Genomic DNA, 17,080 nt, shown 5'->3' with positions numbered 1-17,080 from the left:
GTCTGTGTGTTGTAACTTTATGTATGGTTTTGTTGACATACCAGCCAGAGCTTTTTTTTTTAAATTAATTAATTAATTAATTTTTGGTTGCGTTGGGTCTTCCTTGCTGCGTGTGGGCTTCCTCTAGTTGCGGCGAGTGTGTGGGGGGTCACTCTTCCTTGTGGTGCGCAGGCTTCTCATTGCCGTTCTCTCATTGTGGAGCACAGGCTCTAGGCACGCGGGCTTCAGTAGTTGTGGCACGTGGGTTCAGTAGTTGTGATGCATGGGCTTAGTTGCTCTGTGGCATGTGGGATCTTCCTGGACCAGGGCTCGAACCCATGTCCCCTGCATTGGCAGGTGGATTCTTAACTGCTGAGCCAACGGGGAAGCCCCCAGAGCCTTTTAGAAGCAATTCCAATGTACTTTCAATGGGCTTAAGAGTGGAGATAATGTTCTGAACTTCCCTTATTAGGAGAATAACTTGATTCTGTTGAATGTGTGACAAAGACCCTTTCCTTGATCAAACTTTAATTGCTTTTTTTTTTTTTTATTTTGGGCCACGCCGAGTAGCTTGCTGGATCCTAGTTCCCGAACCAGGGATTAAATCCGTGCCTCCTGCAGTGGAAGCACCGAGTCCAGAGTCCTAACTATTGGACCACCAGGGAATTCCCGGATCAAACTTTAGTTACGCTCCTGTGAGCCCTTTTCTCAACTAGACCTCAAACTTGGTCTTCCCTGTCCATCCTTGCTGAGTCCAGTTTTAGCAAGAATCTTGCCAAATCAGTTTAGAGAGAATCCCTCATCTTGGTATCTGATAAAGTTCTTCACCCCCACCCTTGATGTTCTTGGCCAAAAATCCTATGAGGCCAGTTTAGCAAGAATCCCCCTCCCATTGATGTCTCCTCTTAGTAATTTTCTTGACTGCTCTCTCCCTCTGCTTGTTGGATATAACCCCCAGTTGTCTTTGTTGTATTTGGAGTTGTGCACATCTCCCTCCCCTACTGCAATATTGCAACAGCCTTGATTAAAGTCTTCCTTACCATTTAAACAAGTGTCAGAATAATTTTTCTTTAACATCTGATACACAAGAGTTATCTATTGGGCCATTATTTTATAGCTATAGAACTAGTCAGTCTTTCATGAAGCCACAATTGAAATCCATAATCCAAAAATTAGAAAATTAAAATGACTTTAGAGATCATTTAGCTGACATAATATTGGAAGAAATCCCCTCTACCAAAACAGCCTTCTTTGAGCACCTGTTTATAAAACAATTTACTACCTTATAAGGAAGTCTGTTTAATTTTTGCACAATTCTAAACGCTAGATATTTTTCTTATGTTTAGCGGAAGTTTTCTCCCCATTCCTCTCATTCATTGGCCTGAGTTCTGACTTCTAAATTTACAAAGAATAAATCAATCACTTTCCACATGATAGCGACTCAACTATGTGGGAACAGCTGCCAGAGCCCATGCTAAGCACTTCCGTTAGAGGAAAAAATTCAAGTATCTCTAAGTACCCCTTAGGTGGTATGACTTCTAGATCTTTCTTTGCCCTATTCACCCTCCTGAGGTTTCGCTCTAGCTGCTTAGTTCTCTTAAATGTTGTCCCATAAGGACTCACTGTACTTTCAGTATGTTCTGGTCAGCACAGAGGGCCTGTGACTTCCTAGGTCTTCTTTTACTGCAGCTAAAAGTGACATCAGGTCTTTGGGCTGCCTGCCATTTGAAGAACCCATAGTCTTTTTCATGTTAACTATTATTAAGCCAGAATTTCTTTCATTCCTTATTTACAGTTTTAATTTTAACCTTGAATTTAGGATGTTATATTTGTTGCTATTAAATTTCAATCCATTTCACGATTCTGTTGTGATATTTTTGAATAAGTCAGAGACTGAATGTACTAGTGACAGTAAGAATCATGTATTATCTGCAAATTTGATAAATCTGTTTATTATGCATTCATTCTAAATCATTGATAAATATACTGAGCAAGGCGCTGAGCCCTGTGCCTCAGCTAATACCTCCCTTCAGTTGGTGTTGTTTGGGGTGGAATCACACAGGTAAGCTTTAAATCCTGGCTCTGCCCTTGACGAACTTTGTGGCCTTGAGGGGAATTATTTAACCCCTCGAAGCCTCAGTTTCCACTTATACAAAATGAGACTAATAATCATAGTATTTGCTTTGTTGGCTTGATATGGAGCTAAAATGAGAAAATATCTGTAAAATCCTTAGGCTAAGGACATTAAGGTATTATTTTTTCATATTGAAATAACAGAAAGATTCAAAATTTCTCAGTTATGCTATAGAAAAAGGATTTCACATATTGCTTAGAGCAGAAAATGTCAGATATGTATTTTGTTCTTTATGTTCTTTTCTGTTTTTCATCAACAGGAAAAATGCTTGTTAGCTTGACTGTGGATGGACAATTTCTCTATTGGATCTCCACAGCAAAGGACAGCACACAAATTTATCAGGCAAAGAAAAGCAATGGGGCCATCCTGTCCCAGGTGGAGGCCCTAAGTAGTAAGCATATCTTGGTTTACAGTTCAGTTCTGCAGCCTTTTCCAGGTAAGAGAGTCACATACTTAATCAGCTTGTTCTCCCAGTTTAGGGTCAGGAAAATTTCATAATGTTTCCTCCTCCAGGGCTGTCCCTCCAACTCTTCGTTGGGCTCTCAGCATTGCTCCAGACGGTCAGGGTTTGGTGCACGTTGTGATTGCTGTTTGCCCTGGGTCACAATTTATCTCTATCTGTATACATGGCTTGGGCTGTGGCAGGCTACTTTAGACATGGGAAACCCTTGTCCTGTCATTCTCTCTGTCTATCCTCTTTGTCTTCTCAGTCCCATAATTTCCCTTCTTTTTGTCTTTTTTCTCCCCTGATGATATTTTAGACCTCCCAGTGGTGTCAAAAAGCTTTGCATAACATTTCAGGTCTTTTTCAAGGTAAATGCCTATGTATTATAGGATTAGATATGTCAACCATTTAACGTGTACATTTGTGCTACCATTTTTATTAAGTTTCTCTCGTTTGTTTTATGTGTCACTCATGAAGTTTTTTAGTGTTGTGCCCTTCACTCTATTTTCCCCACACATCCTCTGGGTTTTGTATAATGCAATGACTTTTAGGAATGCATGTATCACATTATGGCAGAACTGACTATATATTTTTTGCTGAGAGTCATAATAAAATAAATGTTTGAAATATAAAAACCAACCAACCAAAAACAAAAACAGCACTACATAGCCTCATGGGTGACATTCAAACCTAAAGTGGTCTCTGAGTTTTTTCACAAGCTCTCTCTGCCTGCCATTAAAGTCACAATGTCATTCTAAATTCAGTATAATTTCCTCTTAGAGAGGGAGAGAAATGAGTAAAATAAACCCTCTTTGCTTAAATGTATTCAGTTATAAAATACGTAAGTTATACAATATGAAAACATGGGAGAACTTATAAATAAACTGAGTGCATATTTTGGTGAAATAATTCATTTAAGAGATTTAAAAAATCCATGCAATATCTGTTTGAGTTTGAACACACACGCATATCCCTAGAAATAAAAGTCCTAAAGATAACATCAGTTTTCATAATCGGAATTCATTGAAAAATATGATTGATATAATGCTCTCATTACTTTCTTCAAAATAAAAAAGGGTCAACTTATTTTGCTATTCACTGTCTAGGTACGTAATTAAGGGTAGTTTAGCTCCATCTGCTGGAAATTGTAAGCAATTACCAGTTATTTTGCACTCTTCCCCAGGCGTTTAACATGTTCAAAACGTATGGAAAAAAACGTGTCTTCCTGTCCTGAATAACATTTCCAACACTCCAATGTACCATACCTTGTCAGTTAAATAAAAAGAAAATATGATATTATCCTTGATGTTAGATAAATCTGCTGTTTCTCTTGTACGTACATGTGTATATATTTAATCTTTTTATTATTATTTTAGATAGAGCATTTCTGTCTCTAGCTTCAGATATTGCAGAGCCAACTATACTTAACACCACTAATACCAGCCTCACAATCAGATTACCACCTGTCCAGACAAACCACATGTGGGATGGCATCACCAGTCCCACTCCCACATACCTGCTTTATTACAAAGAAGTAAATGACAGGAAGAACAGCTCTGAACTGAAAGATAGAATGCTGGTAAGGTTGGAGCCCGTTGTCTTTGTCTTTTCACAAGATGCCTTTTTTTGATATAAATCCTCAGCCATAGTATTTTCTATATTATGTTCTGAAACACACTGTGATGCTAACTTTTACAGATGACTGAGCTACTTGTAATGAGGTGGATAGACCTAGAGTCTGTCATACAGAGTGAAGTAAGTCAGGAAGAGAAAGACAAATACCGTATGCTAACACATATATATGGAATTTAAGAAGAAAAATGTCATGAAGAACCTAGGGGTAAGACAGGAATAAAGACACAGACCTGCTAGAGAATGGACTTGAGGATATGGGGAGGGGGAAGGGTAAGCTGTGACGAGGCGAGAGAGAGGCATGGACATATATACACTACCAAACGTAAGGTAGATAGCTAGTGGGAAGCAGCCGCATAGCACAGGGATATCAGCTCCGTGCTTTGTGACCGCCTGGAGGGGTGGGATAGGGAGGGTGGGAGGGAGGGAGACGCAAGAGGGAAGAGTTATGGGAACATATGTATACGTATAACTGATTCACTTTGTTATAAAGCAGAAACTAACACACCATTGTAAAGCAATTATACTCCAATAAAGATGTAAAAAAAACAAAAACATACTGTGTTCTATCTAGTCTCTTGTCTACGAGTAAGTTAAGCTTCAAGGAAATATATTAACCCTAATCAGTCGGTAGATTGCCTTATAGTGACTGTTTCCTGAGTGTCCTAAAAGAGCTGGGTTTGTTTCCCTCCCTAATTATCTAATTATCCCCAGAAAGTGATAGAGACTTGTTTTTGTGGCCATTCCAGCAGATTGAGGGGTAAGAAATGAACTGGACAGAAAGAACATTTCTGTATACCTTTCCTCCATAGCATGTAGCTAATATAAAAATTGTACATTATATTTTTGTTTATTTTCTATATGTTGTGAAATGTGTTGTTATACAGAGACTACGTTTTTATTCATCATTGTATTCCTAGCACCTAGATACTACTTGGCATTGTATAGGCATTACTAGATATTTCTTGAATGAATGAATGGAGACAATTCATTCCATCATTGGCCTGGGTGTTCCAGTTGTCTTTGAGATGGAATTGTATGTATCCAGTATTTTTCTTTGTGCTTATTTTATAATCAAGTCAAAAGGTGAAATTGACCATCATCTATTGGAGGTTAAGCACTATATACTTTCTTTCTGATTCTTGTAACTTCCTTTATTTTGTCTATTTTAAAAAAATATATTTATTTTTGGGCTTCCCTGGTGGCGCAGTGGTTGAGAGTCCGCCTGCGATGCAGGGGACGCGGGTTCGTGCCTCGGACCAGGAAGATCCCACATGCCGCGGAGCGGCTGGGCCCGTGAGCCATGGCCGCTGAGCCTACGCGTCTGGAGCCTGTGCTCCGCAACAGGAGAGGCCACGACAGTGAGAGGCCCGCGTACCACACACACACACAAAATATATATATATATATTTATTTTATTTTAAAATTTTGCCTATTTTAACCTTTCTTTACACATTTCTAACAGGAGTCGTTTCAGAGACAGATTGGATCATTTGGCTGATCAAGATTGGGTTTCTGTCATTTCTCTTGTTAGAGCTTATCTCTTATTGTCTTCATAATGATTAATATGGGCCAAAGGCAGTGAGTGGTTCTCAAACTTGACAGCACATTGAAGCTTTTAAAATTTCTGAGCCCATGCTTCACCTCAGACCAATGCAATCAGAATCTTTAGGGGTGGTACCCAGGTATCAGTATTTTCTTAAAACTTCCCAGATGTTTCCAAAGTGTAACCAAAATTGAGAACCATTAGTGTAAGGAAAGCCTTTTTAGTTTCTTAAAGTTTATTTCTGAGAATGATTAGATAATGTAGCTTATTCTTTTATTGTATTCACAGATGTGTCACATCCTTACAATACCTTCCTGCTGAATTTCTAATGCAACGCTAATGAGATGGTGTGCTCTGGGAATTCAGCTTCCTAAGTGAAATGATTATGTCACAACTGACTGAGGCTGCCAATCATTTGGCATTTATTCTTGGAGACATTCTGGGCAGACTAGGACAGTGAAGATTGTCACTCATGATCCAAGATTTAAAGATGAATTAAAAATATTTGAGTCTTTTAGTTTTTTTCTCTTTGATTAAATAATTTCTCCCCGTTTGTACAAAAAATAAGACACTGATTTTTAAAAATTAATTACAGGAATTTCAGCAGAGTATAGCCCTTATTGAAGGTTTACAACCATTTTCAACATATGTGATATGGACAGCTGTAAGGAATTATTATTCAGATCCTTTGGAACAATTACCTCTGGGAAAAGAGATTTGGGGAAAAACTAAAAGTGGAGGTGAGTTACGGGTGTGGTGTGGGATTTTCTAGAGTGGAATTTTGTGATATATGTGCTTGTGTGTGCCTATATTTGTTTTTTGGGGTTTTTTAAAAAATAAATTTATTTATTTTATTTATTTATTTTTGGCTGCATTCGGTCTTCATTGCTGCGCGTGGGCTTTCTCTAGTTGCGGCGAGCAGGGGCTACTCTTCGCTGTGGTGCACAGGTTTCTCATTGCGGTGGCTTCTCTTGTTGCAGATCATGAGCTGAGGGTGCGTGGGCTTCATTAGTTGTAGCATGCAGTCTCAGTAGCTGTGGCCCACAGGCTTTAGAGCACAGGCTCAGTAGTTGTGGTGCATGGGCTTAGTTGCTCTGCAGCATGTGGGATCTTCCCGGGCCAGGGCTCGAACGTGTGTCCCCTGCATTGGCAGGCGGATTCTTAACCAGTGAGCCACCAGGGAAGCCCTATACTTGGTTTTTATCTGGATGCTAAATTATCTTTATTATGTGAGTTTTTTTAAGCTTAATAAGAAAAATGTATTTCTAGGAGAATATTCTGTTGACATGATCCTTACTCGAACACCAGAAGATGATGGAAAATATCCCATCAAAATGAAAAGCAACTACATGGCAAAACATCATCATCAATTCTATGTGTCTGGAAACACATTGTTTGGTCTCACCTCACAGTGTCACTCTCTTCCCATGTATTTACAGGTCTCTGTACACGTGGTGAAACCTAGGAAAGCCAAGCCTTTTCTCTATGCGAATTTTACCAAGGCTACTGAGTTGTAAAGTAATATAACATCATTGCCTTAAAGAAAGTGGATTTAGAATCTGAAAAGGTGTTGTAAGAGGTGGCGATTATTACGAGGGGAGGCCATTTCTTTCACACATCTCTGATGCCATTCACAAAACTCACCCGAATTGGATTATTCATCATTGGCCATATCCTTGAGCGGCAGCCAGAGAATGACTTAGTCATTAGGCAAAAATAAGCGAGAGCCTTTCAGGCAGCCTGTTAACTTACCATTATGGAGGAGGCTGGCTTTCCTTTGGAACATCTGTCATTCATTCTGCTCACATGATATGCCTATTCCTCAATCAAGACCCTATTACTTCTTTCCATCTTTCAGTGCTGTTGCAACATGCCTTATTGTGCACTGCTATTTATTTCAGTACCAGAGGCGGTTTGGCTCATTAACACAAGCGTGCAGTCAGACACCAGCCTCGTTATATCCTGGAGAGAATCTCACAAGCCAAATGGACCGAAAGAGGCAGTCCGCTATCAGGTGGCAATCTCTCAACTGGCTCCCATTCCTGAGACTCCACTAAGGCAAAGTGACTATCCAAATGGGAGGCTCTCTCTCCTTGTTACTAGACTGTCTGGTGGAAAACTCTATGTGTTAAAAGTACGGCGAGTATATTGGGTACTTTTATTGCCATTCTCAAGTGCAAGGTTCTAGAAAAGTTAAGCAATTGTTCTTTTCTACAAAAAGGTTCTGGCCTGCCACGCCGAGGAAATGTGGTGCACGGAGAGTCATCCTGTCACTGTGGAAACGTTTGACACGCCAGAGAAACCTCATGCCTTGGTTCCAGGGAGCACTAGTTTGCAATTAGATTGGAAGGCTCCATCTAATGTTCACCTTATCAGATTTTGGTTTGAACTCCAAAAGGTACATCTCACTGTACACTTTTTTTTTTAATTTTATTTATTTATTTTTTTGGCTGCTTTCGGTCTTCATTGCTGCACGTGGGCTCCCTCTAGTTGCAGCGAGCGGGGGCTACTCTTCGTTGCGGTGTGCAGGTTTCTCATTGCGGTGGCTTCTCTAGTTGCGGAGCATGGGCTCTAGGGCACGTGGGCTTCCGCAGTTGTGGTGCGAGGGCTCAGTAGTTGTGGCTCACAGGCTCTAGAGTGCAGGCTCAGTAGCTGTGGCACACAGGCTTAGTTGCTCCGCGGCATGTGGGATCTTCGCAGACCAGGGCTCGAACCCGTGTCCCCTGCATTGGCAGGCAGATTCCTAACCACTGTGCCACCAGGGAAACCCTCACTGTACACTTTTAATGCAAATCTTTGTTTTATGCTATAGAATAAATCAAAAGGCCTTTTAAAAGATATCTCTAGGGCATCCAGTTGTATAAATGAGCAATATATTTGACAAGATTCATTGATTCAGGTTTGCCAGATAGAAGTGGTATAATTTCTGACGGAAAAAATTCCCAGTGAGATTCATTTGCTCTTAAAAGGCTTCACATAAAAGGGTATAAATTATGGTTTACTGGTTTCATAATGTTTTACTTACTTTAGATGTTTCCAGCATGGCTCTTCAGTTTAAAGTCCATAGCAATTTGCTGTTTTCTATGAAAAAAAAAATGGAAAGAAATGAACAAACATAAATCTAAAACCTTGTTTAGAAATGTTCTTTCAGCCATTTCAGGGCTGAATAGCAACAGGAGAGAAGTAAAATATAAAACTAGTTTATTCTAAACTAGTTGGATCTTGGCATGTAAACTAGTTTAAATGGCTCCTCATCCAAAAATCTTCACGCTTTAACCAATGTAAAAATGCCCACTGAATTTAAGCATCAGTTAATCTAATTAATTCACTGCTAGGGAAAGTCTACATTAATTTTTATACTGATGTACTTAATAGATGATTAAGATTTTATAACTGTGATGTTTCATTTTTCATTATTATATATTTGTGTGTCTGCCTTTGTAAAGATCGGTTAGGAGTGTTTTGTTTAGTGGGAACTTAAAAACAAATCAGTATAGTCATGACCTCACTTTTCTTTAAAAATGGAGTTGCGGGCTTCCCTGGTGGCGCAGTGGTTGAGAGTCCGCCTGCCGATGGAGGGGACACGGGTTCGTGTCCCGGTCTGGGAAGATCCCACATGCTGTGGAGCGGCTGGGCCCGTGAGCCATGGCCGCTGAGCCTGCGCGTCCAGAGCCTGTGCTCCGCAACGGGAGAGGCCACAACAGTGAGAGGCCCGCGTACCGCAAAAAAACAAAACAAAACAAAAACAAACAAACAAAAAAAATGGAGTTGCTCCCCAGAGGTTTAAAATTTTTCTATGTAAAATATTTTTTATAATCTTGTACTTTTAGATAAAAACTATGAAAAATATAAAACAGCAGTGAATATTAAGTTGGTAAGACCAAAGACCATAGTTCAATCAGATCTTTTCCATTGAGCATGTTTATGATGATTTGTTGCCTATTTAAAAAATGGTCATTTCATAAAAATTCAGTTTTAAATTGGAGAAATTAAAGGATCATCTCTGTGGGGACATCTATTTAGGTGAGCTTAATGTGGTTCGGTTTGAGGTCAAGGGGAGGGATGTAAAGCTCATTTCCCAGATCAAAGACGTGAACTGAGGAAGGACCTTAGAGGTGATGACTCCAGCCTCTCGTTTTACTGATGAGAAGCCAGAGACCCAGTAAGGCACCCTGATGAGTCAGATATCACAACCGTGCAGGGGAGGACCCTCAGGGCTGACTCATCCTTACAGAGGTTCTCCTTGGTTCATACACAGAAGGAACATGAGTCATCGTCACCCACCCAGCTTCGCAAAGTTTGGGAGAGGGGCAGCAGACAGGGGCCACCTGGCTCAGTCCTCATGACTTTCATGGGATGCTTTTTCTTTCAAAACTTCCACTACACTTGCTCAGCACAGGTTCCAGATAGACCACTTAAGAAATCATGAAGCTGAACATGTAAGATAGTAATTTCTACATGCGTGACCACCTACAAGTACTAACCGATGAGCACAGTAGAAGGCTGTGTTACATCTAGTCAGAAAGTTCTGTTTCTTTTGAGCAAGTTGAATCTAACTCATAATGATAGGACAGCTAGCAATGGTCCTGTAACTCCACACTGAAACTCTGAGGGGTGAGTGATGAGGGTGAGTAAATATTTTAATGAATTTTTTTTTTTCAGAAAGGAAAGGAGAAAAGGATAAATTTCCAGTCTTCATCTTTTCCTTACATGGAAAAATGAGGGAATTAGAGCACAAGGCTAAATTTTTATCTTGGTCTTCAATTTCATAGATTCTTTCACACAACAATGTATAGCAGAAGAACATATTCAATTTAAGATTGAGGAGAAACAAATAATTTTGCTTTGGTAAATTATTTTCATGGAAATTCATTACAATTGTCTTTTTCTCAGCTGTCCAGGGGAATCCCTACCAGAACCAAACATTTCTGAAGTTTCAGTCTCTGAAACTGAGACACGGAGTTTGCACCATTGTCTGCACCATTTCCCTCACACCCTTGCCCAAGAATTTGGAAATCCTCTGTGGTAGCCTTCCCCCCCTGCACCTGTTGGCCTCTGATGAATGGAAAATCCCAACTCCCTTGTGATTTACTGGGGTAGCCCGTGGTACCTCTCCAAGCTGATGGTCTGCCCAGAACATTCATTGCTGTGGTGAGGTCAATACTCCACAGTTTTCCAGCAAAACCCCTGGTCAAACATCTCCCTGACATTCCAAGGAGCTCTGATAATTTCTGGTTGGTGTGGAATGTTGGGCCATCTAGACTATTCACTGAAGGTTTCTATGACAGAGCATTAAGGAGGCAGGACCAAAAAGGGCTAAAATTTTTGAGCCAGGGCTCAGCATTTCTCTCGCTCTGTCTCTCTCAGAAAGTTCAGCATAAATATTAAGGACCCAGTGCATCTGTTTCATTAGGCTATATGTCTCAGTGGGATTGAGACATTTATGAGTTTAACAGGCAATGTCTCTGACATCAGCATTTCTGGTTTTTGTTTTTTTTTTCATTCCTTCTGTTCCTCTTTCTTTCTGGAACCAGGTGGTCTACTTCCTGAAGGTGCTACAGAGAATCATTTCTAACTGAACAGAAAACTAATATAAAGTGCCCATCCAATGAAATGGCATGACCTTGTGAGTGCTAAATGAAAAAGGAGATGTAAAGTCAGGTTTATTTATGGAAACTGACCTTCTTAGGAAACTCTACTGAGGAAAAGACAAGAAGAACCCTTGACAGAATGCCTCTGTCTTTTCCTATTTGTACATTGAAAAAAATCATCATTTTCAAACAAGATATTAAGGGTCCAAACATACAAATTTTTTTAAAGCAGTGTTTCAAAGAAAGAAGTTTAAGATAGCTATAATTAGAGACCCAGTGAAATGAAAGTAACATTTCCTATAGTTAACTTGTAACCTTGCTATTTAGTGACTGAGTGATGGTGGGCAAAAATGTCCTTCTTTTAGGGAACTAGGCTTCCTATGTATAAATATAAGGAATGTTGGTTAGATGTCTGAAGAGGGTTTGGGGAGGAAAAACTAAATGTTTTAATTTATAAGTCACTGTGGACTTCTTCAAAGAAGCAAAATATGTAAAAATATTATTACTTTGAAATTAGCAAATCCGTGGAATTGAAAGTATCACTGTTTTGATCCATCATTTCCCCTCAGGTGTAAATTTGTGTTCTCAGTCATCCTGATTTAATAAAAATGCCTTTGATTAGGGATAACAAGAAGTCAAGCTCTGAATCTTCCCTGATGATATATACTCAGGGGTGCACTTCCCACCTTGGACTTATCTTAAGGACCACCATTCAAGTCACTTATAGCTTGTCATAAAAAATAAAATTGCTGTTGGTGGTAAGGATAATATTTGGGATCAACCACTCATAAAGGAGCTCTTATTTTTTAATAGAAAGTAAACTTTAAATTTTAATTGCCACAAGATTTTGAATTTCTATGTTTAAAATGTTTTTCTTAAAGAAACAAAATGTTAATTGAGACTTCTTTTTCTAGTGGAAGCACAATGAGTTTTACCATGTTAAAGTTTCGTGCAGCCAAGGTCCTGCTTATGTTTGTAACATCACAGGTCTACAGCCTTATACTTTCTATAATGTCCGAGTAGTGGTGGTGTACAGGACAGGAGAAAATAGCACCTCACTTCCAGAAAGCTTTAAGACTAAAGGTGAGTACTAACATATTCCGCACTTAGAAAACTTTAGACGTTTCTCAATTCCTTTCTCATCGCTTACTTCACTAATCCTAGAGGTTGAGATTTTTCTTAAAAGAGTAAATTACTATCTCTAGAGCCTGACTGAAGAAACTGAAAAGAGGTAGGAGTCCTTACTGGCAGTAATGAGATAATACTCATCTGGTCTTGCAGGATCCTGAACTGGGCAAAATTATTTCAGTATTCTGATTTCCTGTCTAGCTATGATATTTTGCAGTAAGAACTAAATGAAAACAGTGTCACTGAGTGTTCAAATATTTACTACTGACTACTATAACCAGATGCCCAAAATAAAAAATATTTAACAAGTATATTAAATTAACTAGTGTTCTAAAAGGTATACTATAACTCCAAGTTGATCCCTATAGGAATCAAGGGAAAGTGCTCCCAAACTTACAATAATTCTTTTTATTTGCATCACTTATTTCGTGTCAGGCTAAGATCTATTGTTACTCCTGTCACTAATCCATCTAATCTGTCACTAATAAAAACCTCAGTTACACATTTAAAAATACGCAATCATATGAGAAGTTTTGAATATTTCTTGAATAAAATTTTTGAATAATTTTCTGAATATTCCTTTAATATATCTGGCTTTCCTCTGAGTAAATACAGTCTATAGAAAGATGTTTTGCAGAATATTTTATACTTCTAACATACAAATCAGATTTTCTTTTGTTTCCAAAGCTGGAGTCCCAAGTAAACCAGGCATTCCAAAATTATCAGAAGGGAGTAAAAATTCAATACAGTGGGAAAAAGCTGAGGATAATGGAGGCAGACTTATGTACTATATCCTTGAGATCAGGTATGTCCGTTTGCAAAAGTGCTTTGTAAACTACAAAGACCTAAGCAGTTAATTGTAAGGTATTATTAGATCAAAAGTAACACTATTTATGAACGTGTATTCATAAATAAACACAAAGGATCTTTAGTTTAAGGGCCTTGCATGCATCATTAGGTTCTTTGCACAATTCCTAGTGGTCAGCCTTGGCACTCAATTACAAGGCAGGTAGTCGTTCTTCTCAGAAATCTGCAACTGCTTGTGGATGGAAACAATTCAATCTTTTGAACATGTAACTAATATTTACTTAGTACCTATTCTGAGCTGACATTTGATGTTAGATGACGGTATGCATGTAAATTTCTGAGGTTAATTTGTTTTAGGAAGATGAATAAGGTCTAGTGAGAATTGACAATGAGTTAGGTATTTTTCAGAATGTAAAATCAGGTCAACATCCGAAATGGCCTGCAGTGTGTAGGCAGCCCAGGATTCCCTCTCTATCGTCAAGATTACAGTTTGTAGTGTGTTCCCAGGGACTGAAAATGTGCCTTTGATGAAAACCTGATGAACATATGCAACCTCAGATCTGGCCAGTATGGGGAGCTCTGTGAATCATAACTGGCTCAGATGGGCTGATGTTGTGCCAGCTTGAGGGGCGAATTCCAAATTCCACAGACACTCCCCTCACGGGACTCTGAAGCCATCTTTTAAGATGCTCCAAGGACAAAAGTCACTTCCATAATTATAGTCCTGGCAACTTGAGCTTCAGATCTATTTTTGCTTCATCTTGCTCTGGCATTCCCATAGCCTTAAAAAAATTTCCTGCTCATGCTAGAGAATTATGTTGGCCATATTTCTAACTGAAACTTTCTTGAAATTTCTGTCACTTTTTTTTTTTTTTCATGAAGAGTAAAATACATTCTGACCTGCAGAACCATCCTGGTGGTCTGTGACTGCATTTATGTTCACCAACCAGGCTACACCACTAGGACCCCTGTAGTGTATTCCCCTCAGTAACACCTTAAGTGCATGGCTCCATAAATACTCTGCATTTCCTTGCCCCCAAGTCTCTGCTCTCAGGAGAGGGACTATGGTGTAATAGAACGTATTATCTGTCTCAGAGTACCTCACAGTATCTCAGAATATCTTCTTCAGTCAGGATACTCGTGTGTACTTGCTGATGGTGCAGTGGTGGTCGTAGTGCAAGGTGCATGCACTTGGGAGCTGAGCTGACTGTATCAGTTTTCCAGGGAAGCTGGAACAAAGTACGACCAACTGGGTGGCTTAAAACAACAGATATTTATTCTCTAGCAGTTCTGGAGACTAGAAGTCTGAAATCAAGGTGCTGGCAGGACTGCGTTCTTGGGAAGCATCCTTCCTTGCCTCTTCTTAGCTTCTGGTGATGCCTGGCAATCCTTGGCATTCCTTGGTCTGTAGATGGATCACAACAGTCTCTGGCTCTGTCATCACATGATGTTCTCCTTGTATGTGTCTGTGTCCAAATTTCTCTTTCCTAAGATGGCACTGGTCATTGGATTTAGGGCCCACCCTCATCCAGTATGATCTCATCTTGACTTAATTACATCTGAAAAGACCCTATTTCCAAACAAGGTCACATTCACAAGGTCTGGGCGGCATGAATTTTGGGGAGAATTATTCAACCCAGTACACAGACCATGTTTAAATCCTTGCTTTATTGCTTTCTTAAACTTAAGTTTTCTCATCTGTAAAATGGGATGATGATATCTACCTCTTTAGGTTGTTGAGAAGATTCAATGAAATGAAACAACATATGAAAAGCCCCAGTACGGTGTGTTGTAAATAGAAGGTGCTCAACAAAGGAAGCATTCTTCCTTCTCTTCCTCAGTGGCCAATATCCGTGAAGAGGCCCTTTATACATTTTTAAGGGTCTCTTTCTCTTGGATCAGCGTTGTTTGGGTTGAACAATGAAATTGCCAATGCCCAACGTGAGACTTCACACAATGTACAAAATCACTGTGTCCTGCAGCTTTACTTAGGATGGTCCTGAGGTCACTTAGCTCCTGGTCACAGTTGTGACCATCCTTGCTACCCTTGCTCATTCCCTGTCCCTCAGAGGCTCAGCCCTTGCTGTCCTTGGTGCTCTTTCAGGACAACCACTCAGTTAGTGGGAGCAGAACTGGCTTCCATTACTTATCCTCAAGGTTACTGTGGGTTGGTACCAAGTCCTAAAACGGCTGTGGTCTGAGAAGTTTCAGATTTGAAAAGTTCGTTGTCAGAAAAGACATAATTGGAAGGCCTTGAACTTGCCTTCAGTATGTGGTTCTGTTAAAAGTAATTTCAGTTATGTCTTTCGAACCCAGCTCTTGTTCTCTTCCCATGTTTCGTTATGAAGAATAATGAGGATTGACATTGAGGTAGTGTAGCCCAATATAAATGGAAGCAATGAACCTTGGAATCTCAGATACAATGATAACTTTGGTAGCTGAACTATGTTATTTTCCTTTTCAATTTTATGTTCTGTATTTTATCCAGATACGGTATCAGTAAATGACAGATAGCATAAGACACCAGAAATTAAGAAAAATAAAAAATTCCCAGTTAAAAAGTATGAAATAATTGTCTTATGTGTTTGGAATTCTGAGGAAGGTTTGCACACCCTAGTAGTAAGAAGAGGATCTTCAGCTTTCTCTTGGCCATTGATTATTCGTAATTTTCCAGATGGGCTGAGTTGGTTGGCTCCAGGCACTGTTGGGATGACTTTATAAGACTCTGCTATGTGCTGTAGCCAAACCATGTGAGAGGAATGAAATCAAGGGCAAAGTGTGCAACAGGAGACGCTTTGGAGTTCTGTCATTAAATGATATATGAGCACCTAGAAATAACACATATATTCTCTTGTATATTTCCTATATTTATAACTTTGCTCTTTCTTTTGCAGTAAGGGCACTTCAAAGAATTCACAGAACCAGAATTTAATGTGGAAGATGGCATTTAATGGCTCATGCAGTAGCATTTGCACATGGAAGCCCAAAAACCTGAAAGGAACATTTCAGTTCAGAGTAGTAGCTGTAAATAATCTGGGTTTTGGTGAATATAGTGGAATCAGTGAGGATATTATATTCGTTGGAGGTATGTTATCATGTCTGTCTATATACTAACTTATTACACAAAGGTTCAGAGGTAAAGATAAGTGAATTCTTAGCATTAAATTGGGTGAATGTATAACTTCACAAATCTATCATTGAAACTATTGAACTATTCATTTCATCTGATGTGATCTTCCTAAAACATCAAGATCGGCATGTCCTTTTTCTCCTCAGTAACAATCAGCTAATCGTTAGCGCCCACCACATCAAGTCCATGTTCCTAGATGGATTTCCAAGGTTGTCCACAGTCTGGTTTTTATCCAGCTTTATTATTCTGTTCCTGGTACTCTCATCTGCTACACAACAGGCCTGAAACTCTACTTCCCGATATCTATATCTTCCACTGGGTAGCCTATTTTTGTTCATAACACATTACCTTTCTAATCACATAGGCTAGAAATCTCAGTACCATGTAGGATTTTCCCCTCTATTCGGCCACCAAGGTCTGTTGATTTTATTATCTTGATTTCTGTCTAATGAGTTTGCTTCTTCCTATTCCTACTTTGACTTTCCTAATTTAAGCTACCATGTCTAGCCTGTGCTCTTGGCTTAATCCTACCGCTGACAGTTAATCCAGCTGAAGCACAGTCTGGATCACTTCACTGCTCTCTGAAATGCCTGAAATGGCTCTCCATTCACTGCCTTCAGAATCAAGTACAAACCTTTCTGTGGCATTTAAGGCCTTTCGTGACTTGCCCTCCGATTGTGGTTCATCT

At 39.4% G+C, this 17,080-nt stretch overlaps 1 protein-coding gene across 1 annotated transcript in view; it reads left to right on the top strand.

The window, feature by feature from the left end:
* ROS1 (ROS proto-oncogene 1, receptor tyrosine kinase) overlaps positions 1 to 17,080 on the top strand; it is a 113,041-nt gene that overhangs the window by 60,796 nt on the left and 35,165 nt on the right. Inside the window, exons 27-34 of the mRNA XM_079939494.1 lie at positions 2,373 to 2,549; positions 3,935 to 4,137; positions 6,332 to 6,476; positions 7,638 to 7,870; positions 7,958 to 8,134; positions 12,242 to 12,410; positions 13,143 to 13,260; positions 16,157 to 16,347. Coding sequence (XP_079795620.1) covers positions 2,373 to 2,549; positions 3,935 to 4,137; positions 6,332 to 6,476; positions 7,638 to 7,870; positions 7,958 to 8,134; positions 12,242 to 12,410; positions 13,143 to 13,260; positions 16,157 to 16,347 — 1,413 coding nt within the window. The remainder of the gene's footprint in view (positions 1 to 2,372; positions 2,550 to 3,934; positions 4,138 to 6,331; positions 6,477 to 7,637; positions 7,871 to 7,957; positions 8,135 to 12,241; positions 12,411 to 13,142; positions 13,261 to 16,156; positions 16,348 to 17,080) is intronic.

The sequence above is a fragment of the Stenella coeruleoalba genome, assembly GCF_951394435.1.
Source record: "Stenella coeruleoalba genome assembly, chromosome: 12".
NCBI classification, from domain to species: domain Eukaryota; kingdom Metazoa; phylum Chordata; class Mammalia; order Artiodactyla; family Delphinidae; genus Stenella; species Stenella coeruleoalba.
Note: the sequence above shows the minus strand (reverse complement) of the source record. Positions and strands in the feature narration are given on the sequence as shown.